Source organism: Callospermophilus lateralis, chromosome 1 (assembly GCF_048772815.1).
Source record: "Callospermophilus lateralis isolate mCalLat2 chromosome 1, mCalLat2.hap1, whole genome shotgun sequence".
NCBI lineage: Eukaryota > Metazoa > Chordata > Mammalia > Rodentia > Sciuridae > Callospermophilus > Callospermophilus lateralis.
In genome coordinates, this window is record NC_135305.1 from 200271494 (window position 1) to 200297713 (window position 26220).

Below are 26220 nucleotides of genomic sequence, written 5' to 3' on the forward strand. Positions count from 1 at the left end.
AATTTCTGGAGACCTCTCAAAATTCTCAGACAATGTATTACACTTCATTTTTTGAAAAATAAAAGATATTACAGTCACTGTGGTATTTATAAAGAGACAGATTTCCTAAGCTCCAGCAGTAATGCTGTATATAAAGCAGATCCAGTCCTTCATAGAACTTTCTAGTATGTGCCAGGGTCATAAGAAGATACAAAGATGAATAGAAGATTGATTTGAGGAGACAAAACTAGAACCTATAAAACCAGCTCTGACATTTGAAATGAAAGCTGTTTTCCCCTGCTCTGATTTGGGAGGGAAAAAATACTTTGTCTATAGTTTTTCCCCCTTTAAACCAAAAAAAAAAAAAAAAAAAAGGAAAGAAAAAAAATCTTTATCTTTCTTTCCTGCCTACCTAGTTTATGGAAGCCGGTCATTTTAATTTCTCAGGCTTTTTGGTCCCAGTACCTAGCAGCTGTTTTGTAAAGCAGTAGTAAGAATGTTCTAGTGAGGAGGGAGATTTGCTCATTTCTTTGCAAATCATTCTCCAGCCCGTCAACCCCATTGAACATACCTGCTCCAAACAATAGTGGCTGTTGGGTCCATGATTCCTCAGTCTTTGTCCGGCTCCATTCCTCAATTCTTGCCACTTTTGCTGTAGGTGAAGGGGAACCTCAAGAAGTGGCTACCCTTAGAAAGTGGATTTATATTTATACATACCTGGCCAAGTATAGGCCATGTCCCATTAATCTCCAGGCTGAATGCTGACGGGAATGAAGGAGGAAGACCCTGATCCTTGAATAGCTCTGACCAGAGTAAAGCATGGGCAACCACCCCCTCCCCACAACACATGCTCAGTGAATTGAAATCCTTTTGAGCAACAGAAAATAGACTTACCTGAGAAAATTTAACACCTGCCATTTCATTGTAAAATCTTACCTATGGCACAAATCAAACCTAATATGTGTCCTCCTATCTCCAGTGGAGTGTGAGATTTTACTGAAATTTATTAACTCTCAAAATACTCATGGAACCCACAGAATATAGGAAAGTTAGGTTATTTTGTTTGGTTGGCAATACTACAACTTTTCTCCTGCACATAGAAGGTGCAGTGAGACTAAACCCGGAGGTGGGGCATGGAACTAGAGGGTAAGAAAACCCCAGCACATGACCAGCAGGAACAGAGCTCCCACACATGCTTAACATTTATGTGATGCAAACCCTTTTTTTAAGGCACTCTTCTCCAAATCTCTGGGTGCTCACCACTGAGGTGGGTACACTAAGATGATGGTCTTATCTATGGCCCCACTTGATCTCCCCTGTCCTGCAGACCCTGAGGGGCATCAGGCCCCAGACTACCTGTCAAGCCTCATGGCTACACTTGGCTCTCTTGGGTTGTCTATATGCTTCTGTCACTTGTGGCTACCCTGCACAGATTCAGGCTTTCATCTCTGATTTTAACTTGCCACCCCAATCATTTGCCTCTCCCGTCCCCTTGATCTGTGGCATACATAATTTAATTCAGGTCGCCTGCCAGTTCTGACTCTCCTGGAACAAGACACTGACTCTTCCCTTCCTCTGTGTCCTCCGGCCCTGTCTCTATGCCCCACCCTCCCTGTAAACTGACACGTCCCACTGCAGGAGACAGTTCCAATGTGATGGTCCACTGCCCCTTACTCTCAAGCAGCGTTCAGTTCAGTGGGATCCAGTGTCACAAAAATGAGACCAGTGCCTGCAATTCATCATGGTAGAACCCAAGTCATTTAAATACATTAAATAAGTCCCACTGAGCTCGGAGAGTCTATAACTTAAGAACCATTTTGTCTGATCTCCTCTTTTTATCAGAGAGATTAAGTTTCTTAGCCAAGATCACAGTTTGTGGTAGAGCCTGGTTCTATAAGCCCCACCCATGGGTACCTCCCATGCTCCTGCATATGCCTAATGTGCATATAGCGAAGACCATTTGTTTAGGATACTCTTCCCCAAATCACTGGGTGCTCACCACTGGGTTGGGGCACTAAGGTGATTTTAGGTGGTTCTTAAGATTATTTGGGGGCTGGGGCTGTAGTGAACATCACCAGCTGATGTGCAGATGTCACAAAAATTGGGAAGATGATGCAAGAGAAATCTAGAAAGACCTGGTTTGGCAGTTCAAATGTTACCTCCTTAAGAGGGGACTTCACACCTGAAAAGGACCGTGTACCTCTCACTGAGTGGGCATCAGGCTGGACTTTTCTGTGAAAATCATGCATAGAAAATAAAGCTGGTCATGCTGATGAGCCTCTAGGGATCACAGGCTGCAGAATTTTGTAGCAAACACATAAATATGGAATACTTCTGTTGCCAAATGTCACTTTCTTTTTCACTAGTATGAATTCAGTGTGATCTTTGATACGAGCCACCTGTCTGGGGAAGAGGAAGTTCTCAGCTTCATCATCACTGCTCAGAGGTGAGGGGACTTAAACATTTTTTTTTCTTAAGGATAAAAGACTTGTAGGACCAGGAGAGGACATGCCCTGGTCACGCTTTGATGATTCCCCAGGTTGGGGAGGAGAGAGCACCAGTTGTTCAATGATAAAGCCGACCACCCAACCAGGTGGGATTAGACCTGGAGGATGGTGGTTGGCTAGTTCTTCTTGCACTGTCACCACTTTCCACTGAGCTGGGAGGGACTGCTTATTGACTAGTGAGAAGTAATGATTCTTTCCTGAGGAGAGACAGTCTTGCAGAGGTGAAGCTCTAGTCCAGGGTTACATAGTTAGTCAGTTCCCACTTGGCCACATGTTTTACAAATCAGACAGATGTCTTCTGTGTGTTGTTGGGTTGGCTCAGTTGCTTCTCAAGGACATGCCAGTGCACCCCCTTAATAGTGGGAAGGGCACCTGCAGCCTGAGGTGGCCATGCCTTAGGCTGGAAGAGGCCCCCAAGTGATGCTCCTTGACAGAGGGATTGTCCTGGAAATTGAGTGGACAGATGGGGAAGGGGATGACCAGCCTCCAGTTGCTAGCCCTCGACCAGCCGCAGCTAGGTAGTGATAGGCCGGAAACTCAGATGCAAGGAGAGCCATTTAGGTGGTGAATAGGAGGATTCAAGCTTTGACAGGGGTGGTGATAGAACACCCAAGGCAACCTATTTATTTAAAATTTGCGGGGGGAATGATTTTAAACAGAAATCTTACAAGAATAATGCAAGAAACTCTTTCATGCCCTTATATCCACTCAATGTTAGCATGTTGCCTCGTTTATCATTCTCTTTCTATATATAAATTTTTTTAACCACCTGACAGTTTCAGAAACCATGTCCCTCCATCCATTGCTACCCAGCATGTATTCTCCAAGAATGAGGCTCTTAAGTTGCCACCATAGTTATCCAGTTCTGGAAATTAAGCCTTGATACCGTACAATTATCTAGACTACATTCATATTTCAATCATGCCCATCATCCCAATAATATCTTTTTAGCCACTTTCTCACTGGTCCACAAGACTTGGTTATTTTCTAATTTTATTTTGAAGATTGCTTAATTCATGTCCGTACAAAGCACAACTGTGACCTAATAGGAACGCATGCAAAGAATAGAGAAAGCAGACTCCATTTCCATGGCTGGAATCCAGAGGGGCTTCTGGGGAGATAGCAGATGGGCACAGCAGTCAGAGGGTTCATGGTGTATCCTGCTGTGTCACAACTCTGGAGGCTGGAGAATGGGAGTGGGTCAGGATGGGAGCGGAAGGGTGGGATCCTACATGGGTGGTGCAAGATGAGGCTGGAAGAGGAGCTGGGCTGGGCACCATGGGGGCAGCAAAGGTTCTCTCGGAGAGTGTGGGCTGCATTCTGACAGCAGGGAGGACCTATTGAACGCTTTTTAAGAGGAATGTGACAGAATAGAATGGCTTGTCATAGAGCATGAGGTGGTTGAATTTAATATAGAAGGCAGGTGTCCATTCAAATCTGAAAACTCTCGTTCTCCCACCGTTTCTTGGATCTACTGAAAACTCACCCCATCATGGTGCTCTCTCAGTCCTTCAAAACCTGGGGCAGCCAGTTTTCCTGGGAAGGAACATAACATGGAAAGGACTTCCCTTGTCAAAAAAAGAGGGAACCACCTCCTGCCCAGCCTCATTCATGGCTGATCAGAGAGGATGTGGAACCCAGATCATGATGGGGAAAGATTTGTATTTTAGAATCATGTGCCCATAAAGCAGTGGTACTCTGGTCTTGGATGCACGTTGGAATCATCTGCGGAGCTTTAAGAACTACTGGTGCCTGATTCCCCTCCTGGCCCTGAGATTATGATCTAATTGCTCTGTGGTGAGAAGTGGGCATTGGGGTTTTATTTCTTTCTTTATTTACTTATGTGCCAGGGATTGAACCCAGAGGTGCTTAACCACCAAGCCACATTCCCAGCCCTTTTTTATACTTTATTTGAGACAGATTCTTGCTGTGTTGCTTAGGGCCTTGCTAAGTTGCTGAGGCTGGCTTCGAACTCGCTATCTTCCTGCCTCAGCCTCCTGAGCTGCTGGGATTTCAGGCATGTACACCCCACTGGCATTAGGATTTTTGAAAAGGCCCAGCATATGATTCTAATGAGCGGCCGAAGCTAAGGGCCACTGTTGTCCCTTATTCTGTGTTGGACACATTGTCACTCAGTAACTCTCTCTCAAGCACTGACTATTTACCAGTGGCACCACTAAGTGTGGGTCATGTCAGAAAATGCCAATAACCTACTGAATTCAAGAACATTCCCTAATGTACATTGATACTGTGACACAGCATCAGGAGACCTAGTATTTATAGCTTACATGATTAAGCATGAGAGTTTCTATTTCCTTGAGTCGCAGATGTGAAGGACACCCCGCTATCTTTTAAACACACAGCAGAACACTTCAGGCACTTGTTTCTGCACAGGCTTTGGTGAAAATCTGATCTCACCGCCCTCGAGGACACTCACAATTGACTCCCTGTTACAACAATAGATCCTTAAAGCTCCTTATCTTGAAAGCCACAATTAAAATATCACTCGTTCTTCTCTTTCGTCACCACTCTTGGAAGGTCTCTTGCCTACTTGTAGGCTTAGGAGGGCATAAAGTGGAGACTAAACAGTGTCTCAGACCTCTCCTCTCCGCAGCCGGCAGCCTAGCTTTGCAGACCTCTGGAACACATCCCAGAGAATGGGCTTTGGGATGGCAGGGAGCCTTTTTGATGTTTGGCCTTTTTATCTCAACTTTTCAACTTAGCTCATGCTGGAGCCGTTACCCGATGACAGATGAGACTGTCGGGCCAGATCTGCCAGCAGCCACAGGTGGCTGGACAAATGGCAGAGCAAGGGGTGGCTGTTCCATCAGGAGTCAATTGCTCAGACCTGGCAGGATACTGGAGGGATGGAAAAGGGATCAGGCCAGGGCGGTGCCATCCCATCAACAGGGGGGTCACCCCTACTCCGCCCATGGCAATGACTTCAAGGTTTTTACATCCCCTGGGAAAGGAAAGGCAAGGAAGTCAGGCTGGGTGGGCACCTGACCCTGCTGCTGCTACATGGTGTGGCTGCCCTGGGAGGGACTGATGTCATCCCATGTTCGGAAGACAGATGAGGATCCAGGAGCAGTGACTGTGGCCCTGCAGGGTCAGAGTCACAGAGCACCATTGTTTCAGAACAATAGAGAGAGGGAGAGAGGATGTGACAGCTATTTAGGTACTGCTGCCATTCAGCACTTGCTGAATGGAAGAGGAAGGTGGTGGGGTGGAGGGAGGGCACAGGGCAGGCAGGACTCAGCAGATGATCAGGGGACTGTGTGGTGGGGAGCGGTCAGGACCCACTGTGATCGAACCTCAGTAGGACCTGGGGACTCTTAGGTCCTACCTCTGGAGGGTGAACTTGGCTTTTGGCTGGGATCCCCCTACTATTCCTGTGGTGGAACCAGCTCTGAGTGCTGGTTCAGCAATAGGCACCAACAGCCCTGCCTTTTCCAGCTGCTTCCCTGGAAGAATCGCGCCACAATTCAGGTTAAAGTTTCATAATATAGCACAGGGAATCTAGGTCTTCTCTCTCTCTTTCTCTCTCCCTCCTTTGCTACCATCTCCTCCTGTCCCCTGGCCCCCAGTCTGGTGTCAGGAGAAGGAATCACAGTGGAAAGAGCCCGAGTTGGTTGGAGTCTCAGCTCTGTCTAGTTTGCAGTGTGACTGTGACCTTTCTGAGCTGCTCCTCGCCTGGGGGTGCCTTGGTGAGAGATGCTATAGTGCATCTGTTGCAAGAGGGTCCAGGATATTTATGGAGGCAGGGTCAGGGTTGCTAGGGCCTCTCTCCTGGGCTTGACTGACCGTGGATGAAGGGTGAGCCTTCCAGGTGGCAAATAGCAACCCTTCCCCAACTCCAGAGCACTAAGCTCACTGGCCCACTCTTTGTGGGATAAGCACGATGCAGCTCACAGAGGAGGTGCTCCACCAGCACCCCCACAAGGCAGCACTGACTCTTGTCGGCTCCTGCCACCCTGCCAAAGTTTCTCTGGCTGGATCCTGTTCACCTGTGAGGCAGGGAGGTACAGGGAATTCAAGTCCCTTCCTTGCCTCACCTCAGCAGCCTCCAGGACTGAGTAGATAAAGGCCCAACTCCCACTCCCTCAGTGGGGAAGGCTGAGGTGTACTTTGCACTATTCCCAGGTCCCACTGGGAGGTGAGCCCCAGCTCACCTCCCCAGGGTGTTTTCTGGGGTCCACTCCTGAATAAGCTGCTTGCCCTTAACGTTTTTGTGAGTGGAACACAACTAATTCCGTAGACTGTCTCTGAACAAGGGACTCTACCAAAAATGGAACTGGGGACAAGTATGCTGAATCTGTCCTTGGCTCCAGTGTGGGGCAAGCAAGCCCACTGCAGGCTGGCTAGCACTGGCCAGCATTCATTCATTCTTCTCTCCCCACACAGTGGCAACGTGGAGCGCTCTGAGGCCTTGCACGACAACACCTTAACACTGACGGTACCACTGATGCATGAAGTGGACACGTCCATCACTGGGTGAGTAGCCCAGCCCTGGGTTGCCAGAACACAGGGGTGCCCTCCAGTAGAATGCTCTGCATCTCCTGTGTCTGCACATGGAGCCAGTTAGGAGCTAGGAGCCCTGTCACCTCCCCCAAGCCTTGAAAAGCAGAATGAAGCTTGAGCTGTAGTGACTGACACTCTCCTGTCCTTATTTCTCCTGTGACACAGCTACCCACCCACCTGGTTGGTAACAGAAGTTTGATGACAAGTTTAAACTCCATAACTTCTTTGAACATTCCATACATCTTTATATACTTCTAGTCTCAGCCCCTAGCCCCACCACAGAATGACATCTGGTGGCAGATTATATGGTTCTGGGATTAAAATCTCAGCCAAAACCTGTTGGGCCAGAAGTTACAGCCAAATGTGTCCCAAAGTCCTGGCTCATGGGAGGGCTTCCAGTCTTAATTGCTTCACAGTTGGTGCTGGCTTTCCATGTTTCCGTGAACTCTCTGTAAAACTGAGATGTCTGCATGGCTTGGAACAGGCAGGGACCTAGCACAGCGGCCACACCACCAGCCTGGATGAGGTCTATGGCTCAGGGCTGCTGGCATTATTGGAAAGCAGGGCTGCAGGTTCTGGTCTGCAGGGATCCGCAACAATCCGGGTCCATTTTCAGCCAAAGCCCAGGCCTGGAAAAATGAGAAACTCCGTTTCTGTTTCCGGCTTCAGCAAACAGAATGCATGCATACCTCTTTGATAGTGGAAAAAAAGATTTGCACAGTTGGTTTAGATCAAATGAGGACCCATTGAACCCTTGACCCAAATGCATGCTGAACTTTCTGGAGGTTCACAGTTTCTCGGTTTTCAATTTTTAAGGGCTTCTGGGTCTCGGTCTTGGCTCCAAGTGGAAACGTTGACCCGTCGTGGGAGGAGCCATCCTGCCCTGGCTTCTGCTCTGTCGGGAGCCAGCAGAGCCGTGGCCCTGCCTTTCTGCTCCTTGGTTCTTGGCAATTTCACCGCATTTTTTAGACAGGAGGCGTTGGTGGAATATATTCGCAAATTAGCATATACTTGCCTCTGTTCGCAGCTCTATTTTTAACCCTATGGTTTATTTATTTGTCCTGCCCAAGGCACAGTGAGAATGTACCCAGGATCCAGTCCCATCCTTGGGGATAAAGAGAAAACACCTCCCACACACACTGGATGGTGTTGTCAGGTCTTCCGGGAGACCTCGTTGTAAGGTGTTAACAGCCCCTGCTGAAGCCATCAGTTAAACAAATGAGTCAACCTCTGATCTTTCCAGAAATGTAAAACAGGATGAGTTCAAATGAACCAGTTCTTGCCATTTGGCAATGCTGAGAACTCACTGTTTCTAAAATAATTCGCTTAACTTTTGAAAATAGATGGGTGGTTGTCTATTTGGACTTGATCCTCAAAACCTTCCATTGTGTTTAGGTGAGCAGCTTCAAGCTCCTAGCATTTGTTATTTGGGGGTGTAAGTCTGAGCTTCTTTTTTTTTCTCAGGGGTCTGTTCACATAAGCAATAGTGAAAGTATTGCTACAGACTGAGCTTGAATTCTTAATCACTGCTAAGGTAGCCACAGTCTGAAACCTTAGGGGAAATGCTGTTTTGAATTGACTTAGCTCTCAAGTGCCCAATTTCTAGGATTGTGGTAGTCTGACAAATTTAAGTTTTTAAAATGTATCTGTCACAGGGTGGGGCTTAGGATGCCAAATATACGATTGATTTGCATTTATTTCTTTTTTTAACTTTTTTTTAATTGGTTATTCAAAACATTACAAAGATTGCAGAATCACATCGGTTACACATCCACATTTTTACATAATGCCATACTAGTAACTGTTGTATTCTGCTACCTTTCCTATCCTCTACTATCCCCCCTCCCCTCCCCTCCCATCTTCTCTCTCTACCCCATCTACTGTAATTCATTTCTCTCCTTTGCATTTATTTCTTGAAAACTTATTATAGGTCTATTTGACCCACAAAATGTTTTTCAAGTGACAAAACAGAAAATACATAAATTTGGAGTCCAGTTTTGTAAAAAGTCGCCATGGCTTCGATTTTTTTTTAAAAAACCTCTTTATTTTAGAAGTGTAATCCCATTGTATAGTGTAGATGTAGCTTATCAATGTGACCTCAGGTGAGAAGATATACTAGAACAATCTGGTTAGCACAGACTGGCTGTGTCCATTCACAGGAGAAAAAAGTCACAGGGTGGAAGCATCTGGTGGGAGACACAGGATGAAACAAACAGATGATGGGTTCCAGGGCTGCGGTGGCAGTGCCGTGGACGTGGACGGTGAGTGGGGATGCCAACCTTCCTGCTTTCCTTTTCAGAATCATATCTCCGACCTCCTTTGTGTATGGCGAGTCTGTGGATGCCTCCAACTTCATTCAGCTGGATGACCTGGAGTGCCATTTCCAGCCCCTCAACGTCACCCTTCAGGTACCCACCCCTAGAAACCCCTCTGTCACTGGGAGCCAACAGAAGGTCACAGGACGTGTCTCCTTCTGAAAGGCAGCTAAAGGGCCAGGATGCTTTCAGGGGAAACCCCAGCCTGGTTTGCTGCTGTGTGCGTGTGTGTGAGTGCGTGGTCTCTGTAACCCCACCCAGGCAGTCCCCTCTACTTTTCAAGACTTGAAAGGAGAGCCCCACCAGGCAAAGCAGCTTCCCCTAAGAAGGCCTTGGATGGCTGAGACCTAGGCCTATCTCCCAGCTCCAAGAGTTCCATAGTCTCTTCTCTGTCATTCATTCACCTTGGGGCTCAGAGGAGCCCCAGAAGGTTTGCTGCCTTCTCTTCTTCCTGGGATTTTCATGCAAACTCAGCCAAAAGCTCATCCTCCCCTAGGGGAACAGCCTTTCAGAAGTGCAGTTTTATAGAGGCAAAGCAGCGTGAGCCTGTGTGACCCCCCCACCCACCACTATATGGAAGAAGCCTGCTGCTCCCTCATTGAGCCAGGGTGGGGTCATCCCAATCACCTGTCGTCTCCAGCAGGTCCACGGAATGTGGACATTATGAAGTACATTGTCCCTTCACTTAATTAGGGGTTGGCGAACTTTCTGAAAAAGGCCAGAAAGAAATGTTTAGACTTTGCGGGCTGCACAATTTCTGTGGCAACCTTTCAGCCATGCTACCTACTGAGGCTCAAAAGACACTGTGTCAGTCGTCTTTTCCTCACTGGGGCCAAAATATCTGACAAGAACAACTTGGAAGAGGAAAAACTTATTTTGGATCATGGTTCCAGAGGTGTAGTCCATGGTCAACTGAGTCCATTACTCTGGGCCCGAGGTGAGGCAGAACATCATGGCAGAAGAGTGTGGTGGAGGAATCCTGTTCAATTCATTGCAACCAGGAAGCAAAGAGAGAAAGGGGCCACAGAGACAACGCACTCTTCTAGGGCACAGCCCTGAGTGACCCACGTCCTCCAGCCATGCCCCACCACCTGCCTGCAGTTGCCACCTAGTCAGTCCACTCAAACCAGGATGAACTGATTAGGTTACAATTTAATCATCTAATAATTTCACCTCTAGATATTCTTGCATTAACATAGGAGCTCTTGGGGGACACCTTATACCCAAACCATAACAGCAGCTATGGACACTACCTAAACAACACTTAGTTTATGGACACTGAAATTCAAATTTCACATAATTTTTACATGTCATGAATGCCATTATTGTTCTGATTTTTTCCCCCTTCCAACCATTTAATGACTTAAACAATTCTTAGTGCGCAGGCTATGCAACAGGCATGGGACCAGATCTGTCCTATAGGCCACAGTTTGCTGATCCCTGCTTTTAAAGTATAAACTCTCAGGCCAGCTTTTCAACATGTGCCTCTGTGAATATGAAGTTTGAGGGAGATCAGTATTATCTAGTCCATTCTTCTTAAAGGACAAACAAGGAAATGTAGACCCAAGCAAGAAAGATGTGCTCGAGGTCCCAGAACTGGGTGAGGCAGGACTGGGCCAGGACTGGTCATGCTTTGACCAGACCCCACTTGACCCAGAGCTGTGGATGAAATAAAGTAGAAATGGCTTGTTTCACCCATAGAACACTGAAGTCCACCTCTTACAACTCCCAGTACCTGCTCTCGGAGTTCTTTACTGTCTCTTCCATCCTTCCCCCATGGAGAGGATGGTTTCCCACCCTGGTATTCACTGTTGTGGCCAAATAATGATTATTTTTCTTTTCCTGTGGCCTCTCCTAAGTGGATTTAGGGGCTGACAAATAATGGTGGGGCGAGGGTGCAAGAGAATGAGGCAATAAAACGTTTGTGGGCTCTTGCAGACAATAGTCTCCCTCTCTCCAGAGTGCGCTTGCAGGCAGGAGACCTCCAAAACCATGATGGATAACACATGTCCCCGGCTCAGGGAGGATGAGCCTACTGACCAGTTAAGCTCCAGATTTCACACTCTGTCCTTGATTTACAGGGGAGAAAGTTAAAGATGGGGTTTGGGTTTTCTTTGGAGACTGAGAGCTGTGAATCACACCTCTGTGTGTCTGAATTGCTTCTCAGAGTTTGTGTATCATTCCCTTTGTTTTTTGCAATTGGATAGAAAACAGATAAAGACCAAGTGGATTTACTTCACTTTAATTGTTTATATTCTCTTCTTGTAATTGTTGAGATGTCTTGCAATAAAAGATGAGAGTCCAGAAAATGGTTTAGAATGGTTTAAATGATGCAGACCATGTAGTGAAGAAGGGATAGGAGTTGGAAGAAGGAAATCTTGCAGTCATTTCTCTAAAGGTATTTTTACAGGGAGTTTTAAGTTTGGTGTTTAAGCCCATAGCTTTTCTTCACATCTGACCTGAAACAAGACCCAGGCTGCTGACTCCTGTCCCCAGGAATGAGTGATTGGCCTGCCCCTTGGGTAAACTGCTCCAGGAGTTTATGCCCAAGGAGTTGCATAGCATTCAGTCCAAGTTTGAGCCAGGCGGCTGGGTCTGAGAGATTGATAGAGGTGCCATTGATGAGAGGGTAATGCCTCTGTATTAGCAAAGTCCACCATTTCCTTGAGAGGTCTCTGATGACTCATTTTTTTTGGTAGAATTGCTGTTGTTACAATGTCCTGCAGGTAGGTAACAACCAAGAGATGGAGATACTAGGGGAGAATGGGGTCAGGAATAGGGAGAAAATTCTTCTTTTTCCATTTTCTAGAAACCTCATTTCTGAAGAAGAACATAAGACTTAGTACAGATTTTCTGGTGTCTTTTAAAATCTATTCTTCAATAAACAATGTAATTGTTTAAGGACTCCATCATAAATGTAGATGAGAGAAAGAGATACTTAGTCTTGGGTTTTGCTTTCTACATTTTACTAGTTTTTTGTTGTTGTTGTTGTTGTTGTTGTTGTTGTTTGTTTTTGTTTTTTAAACAGAGACACAGTAATTAGTTGACCATTGGTAGACCTTGGGGTTTTGTTTTTGCATTAGAAATCAAAGCATTTCCCCACCTGGAAACGGGGAGAAGTTATACAGATGTTACACATGAACATTTCCAGAAAATCAAATGTTAAGATATTGTTAAATAAATATGATAATTGAAACTCTCCCCCGAGGCCTGGCTCTGATAAGCAACATGGTGCAAGCGAATCTTTTTCTCGTTTGCCTACCCCCATTCACGCTCTGATTTAGATTTCCCAGACATGTCAAGAGGGTTCTTTTCAGTTCTGTGTTCTCATGTTTCACTTCAAATTAGTTATTTCACTTGTGGTTGGAGACTCCTTCCCTGTCTTGTGTCTCAGGGCTGTTGTTTTTGGTGAATCTTGTTCTTTTTGAATCAAGAGTTGGCCACGACCGTTCATCTGCTCTATCAATGTTTATCTATTCTTTGAAACAAAACCAGCTACTGTTCTGGGGGAAAGGCTGGCTGGAGCTAGCTGCTCTTTATTCCAGTCATATGCGAAGACCTGATTAGATGTCTGCCCTTCCTCTGGCTCTGCCCTTCTGACTTCAGCTTCACAGTCACCTTGAACCCTGAATCTGTCTAGTCCCCAGACTGCCAGGCATCAGTTCCTTTCCTCCTCTCTCCCACTCATCTCCATCTCCCACACATTAAAATTGTACAAAATAGGGCTGGGATGTGGCCCAGTGGTCGAGTGCCCCTGAGTTCAATCTGGGACCCCCGCACTCCCCAAAAATATTTGTATAATTTTTATTCATCTTTTAAAAGAATAACATCTTTATTGAGCTATTATTACACACCTTAAAGTTTATCTATTTCAAGTACACAATTTAATGATTTTTAGTATGTTTACAGTTTCCAACCTCATGATTGAATATTAGAACATTTTCATCACCCCCCAAAGAAACCCTATTCCCATTAGTGATATACAGGTGTACCTTGGAAACATTGCAGGTTTTGTCCCAGAACCCTGCAATAAAGCAAACATCACAATAAAGTTACAGGGATTTTTTTGGCTTCATAGTTCACATAAAAATTATGTGTATACTATACTGTACTCCATTAAGTGTGCAATAGCATTATATCTAAAAAATAACATGCATACCTTAACTTAAACATACTTGAATGTCCCGGGTACAGTGACCCCCACCTGTAATCCAGCAGTTCGGGAGGCTGAGGCAGAAGGATCATGAGTTCCAAGCCAGCCTCAGCAATGGCAAGGTGCTAAGCAACTCAGTGAGACCCTGTCTCTAAATAAAACGCAAAGCTGGGTTGGGGATGTGGCTCAAAGGTTGAGCACCCCTGAGCTCAATTCCTAGTAACCCCACCCAAAAATACTTGAGTGCTAAAAATTGATAAAGGTCTTTTGAGCCTTCAGTGGGTTGTAATCTTTTTGCTGGTAAAGAGTCTTGTTAGATTTAGTTGATAAAACTAAATCTAAGCCATGTTAATGGCTGCTAACTGATCATTAGGGTGTTCTCTGCTAACGGGGGACATGGCTGAGGCAGTTTCTTAAAACGAGGCAACAATGAAGTTTGCATGTTGATTAACTCTTGTTCATGGAAGATTTTTCTATAGTGAGCATTTGTAGCATTTTACCCACAGTGTAACTTGCTTCAAAATTGAAGTCAGTCCCCTTTAACCTGCCACTGCTTTATCAACTAAATCTAACATTCTAAATATTTGGTTGTCATTTCAATGATCTTCACAGCATCTTCACCAGGGGTGAATTCTGTCTCAGGAAACACTTATGCATAAGAAGTGGTCCCTCATCCATTAAAGTCTTCTTGTGAGTTTGCAGCAATTCGGTCATCTTTTTAGGCTCAATTTCTAAATGAGAATTCTCTTACTATTTCGACCATGTCTGCAATTACTTCCCCAACGCAGTCTGGAACCCCTCAAAGACATCCATGGGAGTCCGCATCACCTTCTTCCGGACTCCTGTTACTGTTGGTATTTTGACCTTCTACCATGAATCATGAATGTTCTTAATGGTCAATCCTGCTTTTTAAAGCTTTTTCCTGCTTTTCAATTTGCTTTTCCCAGATTGGTCAGAGGAATCACAATCCATGACAACTTATAGGCTGATTAAATGTATTTCTTAACTAATAGGGATTGAAAGTTGAAATCACTCCTTGATCCTTGGGCCGCAGAGTGGGTGCTGTGTTGCCAGTCATGGAAGCAACATTGATCTTGTAGAACTTCTCCATCAGCGCTCTCCGGTGACCAGATACATCATCAATTTGCAGTAATATTTTGAGATTTTGAGAGAACTCTTTTTCTGAGCAGTAGATTTTGACAATGGGCTTAATATATTCTGTTAACGTTGGGAACAGATGTGCTTTCATACAGGCTTTTTGGTTTACTTAAATAGAATGGTAATTTTTTTTCTTTCTTCCTTTCTTTCTTTTTTTTTTTTTTTTTTTGTACAAGGGATTGAACCCAGGTGTACTTAACCACTGAGCCACATCCCTAGCCATTTTTATTTTTTATTTTGAGATATGGTCTTGCTAAGTTACTGAGATTGGCCTCAAACCTGCCTCGGCCTCCCAAGTCACTGGGATTATAAGCATGTACCACCATGCCTGGAAGATTTAGTGTAATTCTTAAAGGTCTTAGGATTTCCAGAATGGCAAATGAGTCTTGGCTTGAAATTAAGTCACCAGTTTCTAGCTGCATGGGTGCCTAATAAAACAGTCATCTGGCCTTCAAAGTTTTGAAGCCAGGCATTGGCCTTGCTTCTCTAGCTATGAAAGTCCTAGATGGCCCAATGTAAGACTCATCTGTCTACATTAAAATGTGCTGTTGATGTAGCACCTGCTTCGGTTACCATGGATAGATCTGAATAACTTGCAGCAGCTTCTCCATCCGCACTTGAGCTTTCATGTTAAGGAGATGGCATCTTTTCTTAAACCTCACAAACCAATCTCTGCTAGCTTCAGACTAGTACTTCTGTAGCATCCTCCTCTCTCTCTCTCTCTCTCTCTCAGCCTTCCTAAGAATTGAAGGAAGTGATGGTCTTGCTCTGGATTAGGCTTTGGCCTAAGGGAATTCTGTGGGTGGTTGATCTCTCTAGACCACTGAAGTTTTCTCCCTACAGGAATCGTACACATGTTTGCTGGAAGAGCACTTTGCATTTCCTTCAGGAACATTGCCTTTGAATTTATAACTTGGCCAACTGGTCAAGAGGCCCAGCTTTTGGCCTGTCTTGGCTTTGACATGCCTTCCTCATCGTACTTAATCATGTTTAACTTTGATTTAGGTGATGTGCGACTCTTCCTTTCACTTGAGCATTTAGAGGCCACTAGAGAATTGTGAAGGCCTAATTTCAGCCCTTTCTGTACATTAGATCATTTGGTTTTAGGACAACCCACTTGGTCTTTGAAGGTCTCAGTTACCTCAGGCTATAAAAGGAAGGAAGTCTCAGGGAATAGTAAGGACTGTGGAGAGGAAGGGAGATGCTGTTGGTGGAGCCATCAGAACACACACATTTATCAAAAGAGTTTGCTGTCCTATGTGGACACCCTTCATGGCAGAAGATCACTGACCATATGGCTGGGCATGTAGCTCAGGGAGAGACCACTTGTCAGATGTGCAAGGCCCTGGGCAGGTCTCCAGTATTGCAAAAGGAAAAAACAATCTCTGACCACAGATCACCATTACCACAAGAGATGTAATAATCATGAAACAACTTATTATATGGTGATAATTAACAAAATATGACACACTAACAACATATGGGCATATTGGCACCAATGGACTCTCCTGATGCAGGGTTGTCCCAAACTTCTTATTTATAAGAAAAATGCAGTGTTGTCAAAGCACAGTAAAATGAAGTATAATAAAGTGAGGTAGGTCTGGATTAATTTCCTATTTCTGCTGTAACCAATTACCACATAATTAGCATCTTTAAACAACACACATTTATTATCGTACAGCTCTGAGATCCACAAGTCCAAAATGGGTCTCACAGAGCTAAAATCAAAGTCTTGGCAGGACTGTGTTCCTCACTGGAGGGTCTGGGGAGGATTCATCTCTTGCCTTTTCCAGTTTCTGGAGGTGGTGTGAATTAGTTGGCCCATGGCCCCTTCCATTTTCAAAGTGAGCAAAGACCAGTCAAAACTTTCTTTGGGCTCTTTCTCTGATACTGACTTTTCTGCCTCCCTCTTCTCTATATAAGGGCTTTCATGATTAAATGTACCCACTGGGATAATCCTCAATAATCTAATTGAGGTCATCTGATTGGCAACCGTGATTCCATCTTTTCATGTAGCATAATGTTCACAGGTTCCACAGATTAGGACATGGACATCTTTGAGGTCCTGTTCACCTGCTTGTCTATAACCCTCCCTACTCTCCCTGTCCTCAATCCTGAGCTTCTTTCTGTCCCCAAAGATCTACTCACCTTTTGTTTCTTTCTTTTTTTCCTCCAGATTCTACTTATGATCAGCCTTTGCTCTGTCTTCACCCTTTTTGGTTTCTTTCCTCTTTTCCCTCATCTCTTGGGAGATGACTAGCTTCTAGAGACAGAAAATAAAAAGGATGATAGAGAAGAGGAGAAGGAGAAAGTTTTATAGGACCAAATGCTAGGATAGAAAAGAGGCACAGAGGCCATCAAACAGTGTTAACACATGACTAGCTATAAATTGCACAGAAACTAAATGAGCTGGATAGTGTAATAAAAACAGCCCTTTCTATCCATTAGATCACTTGGTTTCAGGACAACCCACTTGGTCTTTGAAGGTCTCAGTTACCTCAGACTGTAAAAGAAAGGAAGTAGACATTAGTGGTTCTCAGGAGTGGCTTCTGGGTCAGCAGCAGCATTTCCTGGAATTAATTTTTTTTTAACTATGGACTGCAGTCAGGGGCACTCTACCACTGAGGTACACCCCAGCCCTTTTTATTTGTATTTTGAGAGGGGCCTCCTGAAGTTGCTGAGGCTGACCTTGAACTCATGATCCTCCTGCCTCAGCCTCCTAAGTAGCTGGAATTATGGGTGTGCACCATGGCTTTCAGGTTCCTGGAAACTTACTTGAAATGCTGGTGCTTCACCCCGCTTACTACCTCAGGAGCTCTTGGCATGACCCCCCTTTCACCCCTCACTACCAAGTCTGTGTTTTAAAAAGCCCCTTAGGTGATTCTGATGTTATGCTGAAATTTGAGAACCACTGAACTAAATTATTATGTCTGCTTTCCCACCCAATATAATAGTCTAATTTATTGGTATGTCAAAATAAATATAATTTTTAGTAAGAAGAGGATAAGAAAAATGTTAAAAGGGAATGGTACTTTGAAAGTCTGGGGTTTTTAGGTGCCTATTTGAAGGATTTTCATTAAGAATCTTGTTTTAAAATTCTCCACCATTCTGCATCTCGTTTCACCTAAAGTTATGACCCAGCTCCAACCCCTGGAGCATCTGTGTGTGGAGTACATATTTCAGGACATGAAATGAAGCTCTCTTATTTCCACTGAAATGTGCTCTGTGTGTTCCTCACCCACAGGTCTATAACACTGGTCCGAGCACCCTTCCTGGGTCATCTGTCAGCATCTCCTTCCCCAACCGACTGTCATCTGGTGGTGCAGAGATGTTTCTGGTGCAGGAGATGATGGTGAGTTTTCTATTTATTTTCTCAGCTGCTTTGAGCCTTATATCAACTTCTTCAAATTTTGTACCCCACCCACCCCATATCAACCCAGAGAACCTAACTCATTCTACCCCCTGAAAACCTATCTGAGGAAGCCGGAGGACCTGGGATGCCTGAATTTCTTCAGTGAGGCAGTTTGGTTAATGCCATAGGGTGGGGAATGGCTGTTTGTGGTCCCGCCTCCTGGGATGGGTTTCACTGGCTCTGGGAACCCCCAGAGAATGTCCACTGTCTTGCATGTGTCTGCAGTTCTCTAAGGAGAAGATCCATAGTATTCATAAAGATTCTCAAAGGGCTACTGACACCCAAGGATTAATCCCTCAGATGTAAGTGTAGGTTGCAACTCAATTTTACATGTGGAGTACGCCCCCCTGTCTGATCCTGATGACTTGGTCTCAAGGGTTTGATAATGGGAACATGGTCATTGCTACCTTTCTCCTTCTAGGACATCACTTTCTCCCAGTTTCCCCTTTCTCGCTGGCCTTTGTCCTCATCTCTCCACCTTCTAGGGGGCCTGGGGCCTCCTTTATTCTACACCCTGTCTCTGAGATCTCACCCAGACTCGTGGCTTTAAATCCAGTCTGTGCTGACAGTACCACTTGTTTCTAGCCCAGACCTCTCCCATGAACTCCAGATGTGAACAGCCAACTACCTTTCAGCCCATTTCTACCTGGATGCCTGACAGGTATCTCAGCTTTATCCAAAAGTGAGCTCCCATGGTACTCTTCTGTCATTGTGCTTTTTTTTTTTTAATTGTTGTTGATACCGTAATACCATACACACACTGGGCAGCCTATAAAAGAAAGTTTTATGGCTCATGGTTCTGGAAGTTCAAAGTTGAGTGGTCTCATCTGGCAATGGACTTCTTGCTAGGAGAGTCCTAAGGTGATACAGATCATTATATGGTGGGAAACAGCATGCACCTGTCTGTCTGTCTGTCTGTCCGTCCGTCCGTCCCCACTGCCTCCCTTCTCATTATAAAGCCACCAGCATTTAGTCATGGGAGTAGTCACCCTTGATGACCATATCTAACCCTAGTCTCTTCCCCACCTCTAAACACCATAGTCACATTAAGTTTCCACCCTCTGGATGCCTTACAGTTGAAATCAAACCCTAAGGAGAGTTTCTCAAGGGGCAAGCTAAACCCAAACTACAGCCCCTCCAAACCTGCCCTCCCACAACTTCCCTAGCTCAGCACATAGCTACTCCGTTCTCAGTTGCTTAGATCAAAAAGCCTGGGTCATCCTTAATGCCTCTTTTTTTCCCTGTTCTTCACATCCTATCCATCAGAGGCTGAACGTCTCTACCTTGACAATAAATCCAGAAGGTTACCACTGTTTACATCTCTACTTCCAGCACCCTGGTGTCCCAGGCAGCAGCATCTGTCACCCAGGTTATTGGCAGTAGCCTCCTTACTAGTTCACCTGCCTCTGCCCTGGACCCATCCCCAGAGTGATCCTTCCAGAGTATAAACCTTCCAGTGGCTTTTATTCTCCCCAGATTCTTCTAGCAACTCCACTATCCCCACGACCTGTAATGAGTCTCTCTCTGGCCTCATCTGGCAGAAAGATGTGGTAGTGCAGAACTTCTCACATAGTGTGCCCACGAAATAGAAAAAGAATTGGGAGTAAGATATAGTCCCTACAGGCACGACCCCAAGGACTCACGCCCTTCAACTAAGAGTGACCTCTTACATTTTTTTTTTTTAGTTGTAGATGGAAACAATATTTTATTTATTTTTATGTGGTGCTGAGGATCAAAGCCAGTGCCTCACAGGTGCTAGGTGAGTGCTCTTCCACTGAGCCCCAACCCCAAGGTCCACCTCTTAAAGTTTCTACAACCTTCCAATAAATCGTGCATCTCTGACTTCATCGAAGGATAAATTATTGATGAATTCAGAGTCTTCATGATCCAACCACACCCCCACAGCCCCACTTCTGAACATTGCTGAATGGGAGACCAAGTCTTTAACATATGAGCTTTTAGGGGGACAGTCCAGACCCAAACCCTAAGAAAATCTCAAATAGGAATGAATCCCTTTGCTAAGTAATTTGATTTTTGATTGCTGAAAATGCTTTAACGTGTCCAATTCAAGTTCTCCTATCAGAGTGCTCTGGGAGCCCTTGGGTTCCAGTCTCCAGAGTGACTCAATATGAGGTGGTGCCTTCTTCTGAGCCCCCCAGGAAGAATGGGCCACAGAGCTGGGGACAGACACCAAGAGGGGAGCTCTTGCAGCGTCTCCTGTTGAGAGACTCGGGACAGCATTGCTCTTTATATAAGCACAGAAGGGACATCCAGAGAGAGGGACAGTCTCTCCTTGGAGTGTTTGAAAATTGGGGCAGCAAACTCACAGCGTGTGACACATCAGAGCATAGTCAAAGAAGACCCTGCCCACAGGGTGGAGGCCCAGAGAGCATTGTGTGATACTGTCATGGTTTCTGGCATGGCTCCTCTCTTGGGTCACATGGACCAGAAACCAGAACCATGTGAATGTTGAATGTAGAACAAGTTCCCTGCCAGCCTGCGTTGCCTATTGAGTTGGTTATAACCCTCAAGCAAACCACATATGCCTGTCTACCCCCTGAATTTTTTTAAAAATGTTCTGGGAACCCCAGGCCTCACACATGCTAGGCAAGTAAGCGTTCTACCACTGAGCTATGCCCTCAGCCCTCTTCTTCTTAAATGTTATTAATCATCCTAATCATTCCACCTTGTGCCTCCGCTTCCAGCATCTAGGAATATTCTCATAAGGCATGCTAAGAGTTTTCAATAAACTTTCTACAATGTTGTAGAGAGACAGAGCTTCCAAAGGCCAAAAACATTCATGGACCAAAACAGGAAATTTCAGTTGCTTGGATTCTGAAGGTATTTGAGAACCAAGCACACCCTTTTTCCTCCTTACCAATCATCAAGCCAAGGAAGAGTCACTGGAAAGAACTTTGGAGCGTATTTCTAAATGACTGGCTTTTATGGAAAGTCTTAGACGTGGTTTTCCTGAAGATTGGCAGCACTGCCTGTCAGTCTAGCTGAGTGGACTCTCAGACTCCATGTGGTATGAGCTGGCGATTATCTGCTCTCTCTGTTTGCAAAAGAGATTTGGATTTTCGAAACTACATAAAGCCTGTGATAGAATTCTCAAGGGCACCAAACCAGATGAGCAGAGCAGCTCATGGCATTTGTGTTATGGAAAAGCAAATCCACTGTTAGCTCTCCCTGAGCAAGTAGCGAGGCTCATCCTTATTAACAATTGCCACTGGAGGCCAGAATGATGAGAACAGAAACAAAAACACAAACATGATGGGGTGACATGCTGCAGTGAGAGGGACAAGAGTCCTGGATGCTTGTTTGATAAGCTGGAAGCTGGCTTACCCTTAGCCTTCAGTTTCTAAGAGTAAGAGCGTCCTCCACCTCAACCAAGTCCTCAATCCTGCTGCCACCCTTGCTTGTCGGAGCCTGAGAATGCTCACTGGGTCCAGAGCTACTTATGGAGCTCATGATGTCTCCCACTTTGGCGTCCTGAGACTTTAAATGGAGCAGGGCATTCAATCTGTAGATTTGGCTGGTTTAGTGCTAGTCAAACTCGCTCCTCTTAGAGAACCCAGGGCTCCTTCTCCATGTGGCCCCTGAGCCTGGTGGCATTCCCTCCTGCCACAGTCTGGCTGGGCACAATTCAGGAGCCACTTGTCAAAAGACACTAACTTTATTTTTAGAACCACACATGCCAAACAAAACAGCTCCTCAGGAAAAACCCTCAGAGCCCAACTGCCACCACCGGCTTCCCACAAGCCTCTCTCACAACCACAAGCCTCTCCACCTCCCACAATCCTCCTGCTCTTGAGGCCGATTGGCTGGGTCGTGTGGGCGGAGCCAAAAAAGTCCCCCAATGAGCAGCTCCCTGGTCTTAAAGGGCAGGGAAACAGCCCAATGAGCATCACCGCAGAGGAGCCAATCAGCTAGATGTTGCTGGGGCCGCTGTGAGCCAATCATCAGCTGGCAGTCTGAAAGTTTGCTGGGGCCCCTTCGGCTGTGGCTCTCAACATCTCCCCCTCTCTGTTTAAACAACAAGCATGTGGCTTAGGGACCGTGCATGCCTTAGGTTGTCCAATAGTACATATGGTCCTTATCCGTTATCGGATGAGCTGACCTCAAGGCGTCAGCCTCCTGTCTTAGGTTGGTACCATTGCAATTGGATCTTACCCGTCACTGACTACCGGTCCAGTATATAACCTGTGGAGAGGTCTTTGTACCAGCGGCGGGGGGGGGGGGGTGAGGTTCTTTGCCTCACCTCTGTTGGCCCCCAAATTTTAGCTGAACGATCATGACAAGCAGAAGGGAGGAAGATACACCAAGCCAATTGACAGCTCCTTTTGGAAAAATTGTACCACCAATGACACCATCAGCATAAATACCCCAACACTACCACAAGTCGTTGCACCAACAGATAGTTCACAATGCATACAAGTGAGTTCACAATGCATACAAGTGACACTTAGTCCAGGCAAGTTCTGCAAGCAGTTCAGTGATGGCTATTGCAGAAGCTGTAGATTGGTTTTATCTTTGTCTTCACCGGCACTGGGATGAAGATAGGAATTCTGGCAATAATGGCTAAAGAAAAAATTATGTAACATTCCAGAAGGCACTAAAAGAAAACAATTTTCTTAACAATTTACATTATCTTGAAGAGAATTATTAAATATAATGAAAAGGAAAGGTGAAAGTAAACAGATCTGTTAACCTCCTTTTTTGTTCACATATTAAAACAATCCTCAACAGTTGTTTACCTAATTTAAATTAAACCATTTAAATCACATGAAATAAAAAAAAATTTTGGATCCATTTTTTCATGAGCGCTCATCATATATGATATATGGACATACATACATTCAAACATATAACACAAAACACAAGTGTGCACACATAATATAATACATACAACACATAACATAATAGTAAAGGCCTTATAACTTTTTGCAGGTGAAATCTCCATTGCAATGTTTAAAAACTCTATAGTCAAAAAAAATATAACTGATCAGCAAAACATTAACCTAGGTCTGTATGAGCTCAAAAAACAAAATAGAACTTCATGATATGGGAAAGGGCAATAATAAAATAGATATTGAAAAAAAGCATCCTGGTTCTGTCACAGATGTAAGAATAGCCAAACTGGAGTTCTGGATATCAGCTGTTATGGATTTGAGCCAAATCATCTTCTTTTTGGTCTGTAGAAATTGCTTTAGTTAATCTCTCTGGAATCCAAATCGGCTGCTGTTCTCCCTGTGGAAACACATAAACAGACCCCCGACTCCAGGCAATCACTGGGTCAGGACCTTAGTTAATCTCTCTGGAATCCAAATCAGCTGCTGTTCTCCCTCTATGGCATCATGGGCAAATACCCGGTATTCTACTCCTTTGATACCTATTTTTGTTAAAACCCTCCTCCTATGGGGCAATTCCTTTTAAAATGTCCTGTTTGTTCACAATTGTAGCATGTTTTTGGCCTGGCATCTAAAGCCTGTTTTCCTGCAGCTGCCACAATTTGCCCTTGTTCATTAATGTCTCTGGCATCTAAAGCCTATTTTCCTGCAGCTGCCACAATTTGCCCTTGTTCATTAATGTCTCTGGCATCTAAAGCCTGTTTTACTGCAGCTGCCATGACTTGCTCTTGTTCATTAATGTCTCTACATAATTTAATATATGTGTTTAAATCTTCATGTTTCCATGGTCTAATGACTTCTCTGCACCAACGATTCGCTTGCTCATAAGCCAGTTGTTTTATTAATGGCATTGCTTGTTCTGTATTCCCCAAAACTCTGGTAGCTGTTTGAATAAGCCTATCTACAAATTCAGCATAAGGTTCATTAGCTCCTGTATTATCTTAGATAATTGACCTTGTAAACCTCCATGTCCTTGTAAAGTCTTCCATGCCCTAACCGCCTCTACAGCAATTTGTAAATATACACCAGGATCATATGCAATTTGTTGCTGCTGATCCTCATAAGATCCCTTTCCTAACAACATATCTATATTTCTCTGATAACCAGCTGCTGCATTTCGCCTAGCTGTCTCCGTGCAAAATTCCTCATTGGCAACCTTCCATAACAGCTATTGTCCTCCATTTAGCACAGCTTTACACATATTAGCCCAATCTGCTGGTGTCATGTTCAAGTTGGTAATGGATTCAACCATGCTTACAGTGAAGGGTGCTTGAGGACCATAGGTTGTTACAGCCTCTTTTAGCTGCTTCACTGTTTTGAAATCTAAAACATGGTGAATTCGCTGCCCTCCTGCTTGTTCAAATACAGAGCATGCTGATCTTTGAGGTCCTATCTCAGGATCCCATCTATCAACTACGGGGGTTGGGAGCCTCCCAGAATATGGAGGTGGCCTTGTTAGTTGGACATTTACACCCTCTGGTGATAGAAAGGTGTTAGTAGCAGTCTCCTGTTGTAACTTTTCCCCTGATGGCTTTTTCTGCTCTAAACTTTCTTCCTCTGTCTGACTAGCTCGAGAGACCTTCTCTTTTACTTGAATCTTTTCCTCTGTCTGACTAACTTGAGAGACCTTCTCTTTTACTTGAATCTTTTTCCTCTGTCTGACTAACTTGAGAGACCTTCTCTTTTACTTGAATCAATATGTCTTCTCCTTCTTCTACCATTGTCTGAACTGAAGGCTTTGGACTAAGCAAACCAGATACGAATGTCCACAATGGCAATGTGCCAACTGGCAGAGTCCCTGGGCTTTTCTTTTCTATTCTTTTTAAATCTTCACCATGATGGTTCCATTGTGATATATTTAACAACTCCTCCTTAAAAAGCCATGGGCTACATTTTTGTATTGTATCAACGTATGCCCTGACTGCTCTTGATTTTACTGGGATGCCTCCTTCCTCTAACAATTTACTTAACACTCTTTCGGTTTGTTTTTTACTAATTTCTGATCCCATATTTCTACCATAATACAACCCAACAAGATAACACCAAACAAAACCGAGATAGAATGAAATAAAAATGGAACAACAAAAAATCATTATAGCCTTTCTTCCTATTTGTTCCTCAGATGCAAATAGTTTTTCCTCAGATGTGAGCGGTTTTTCTTCCGTCTCACTCATCTCCAGGGACAGGCAACTTAAAACAAAAGTGAAGCAAAACAAAAGAGGAGTCTTAAAATGGCTACCCATCCTCTCGCCCTGCCCTTAGGGGCGAGCAGTTTACCTTATCACTTACCCTCAGTCGCTCCCCGTGCGAGCCACCAAATGCCGCAGTCTGGCTGGGCACAATTCAGGAGCCACTTGTCAAAAGACACTAACTTTATTTTTAGAACCACACACGCCAAACAAAACAGCTCCTCAGGAAAAACCCTCAGAGCCCAACCGCCACCACCGGCTTCCCACAAGCCTCTCTCACAATCACAAGCCTCTCCACCTCCCACAATCCTCCTGCTCTTGAGGCCGATTGGCTGGGTCGTGTGGGCGGAGCCAAAAAAGTCCCCCAATGAGCAGCTCCCTGGTGTGAAAGGGCAGGGAAACAGCCCAATGAGCATCACCGCAGAGGAGCCAATCAGCTAGATGTTGCTGGGGCCGCTGTGAGCCAATCATCAGCTGGCAGTCTGAAAGTTTGCTGGGGCCCCTTTGGCTCTGGCTCTCAACGCCCTCCCACCCTCACTCCTAGCAACTGCCATTCCCAACCTTTGACAGGTTACTGAGCATCAGGCATGTGTTAAGCCTGCTGAAACCTAGAAGCAGATATCTGTCATCCTTCCCCACACCCCAGGGGACCCTCAGAGTGTTCCTCTCCCTTCAGCAGTGCCCTTGGCATCCATGCTGCCTGGTCATCATCCACATAGAGAGGTGTTCTTGCTGACTCTGGGGCCTGGGCTAGTCCTCATCTTTGGCCCAGAATCTGACAGTTTTCTATCACCAGAGCATCTTCTGTGCTTGTCTGGAGCATGTCTTAAAGTCACAGATGTTTGTGAGTGAAAACTTTGCTTGTATAGGAGACATTTTTAAGAGTGAGTATTCTAATGAGGTGAGACCACTCCACACTCTAAGCCTCTGTTCATGATCTTCTTTCCTCATAGAAGTGACCCTGAGCCCCTGCACTCTGCTTGTTTTATTTAGAGACAGAGCCATGATGGTGGACTTAGGAAAGGCCATTGATTTCCTTTGCTTTCCACACATAGGGGTTGTGTGGAACCCTGCGG

At 45.0% G+C, this 26220-nt stretch overlaps 1 protein-coding gene across 1 annotated transcript in view; it reads left to right on the plus strand.

Moving 5' to 3' along the window:
- The window catches only part of Itga9 (integrin subunit alpha 9), a 322017-nt gene that overhangs the window by 238839 nt on the left and 56958 nt on the right, over positions 1 to 26220 (plus strand). Inside the window, exons 20-23 of the mRNA XM_076843659.2 lie at positions 2346 to 2425; positions 6891 to 6980; positions 9307 to 9415; positions 17878 to 17985. Of these exons, the coding sequence (XP_076699774.1) occupies positions 2346 to 2425; positions 6891 to 6980; positions 9307 to 9415; positions 17878 to 17985 (387 nt within the window). The remainder of the gene's footprint in view (positions 1 to 2345; positions 2426 to 6890; positions 6981 to 9306; positions 9416 to 17877; positions 17986 to 26220) is intronic.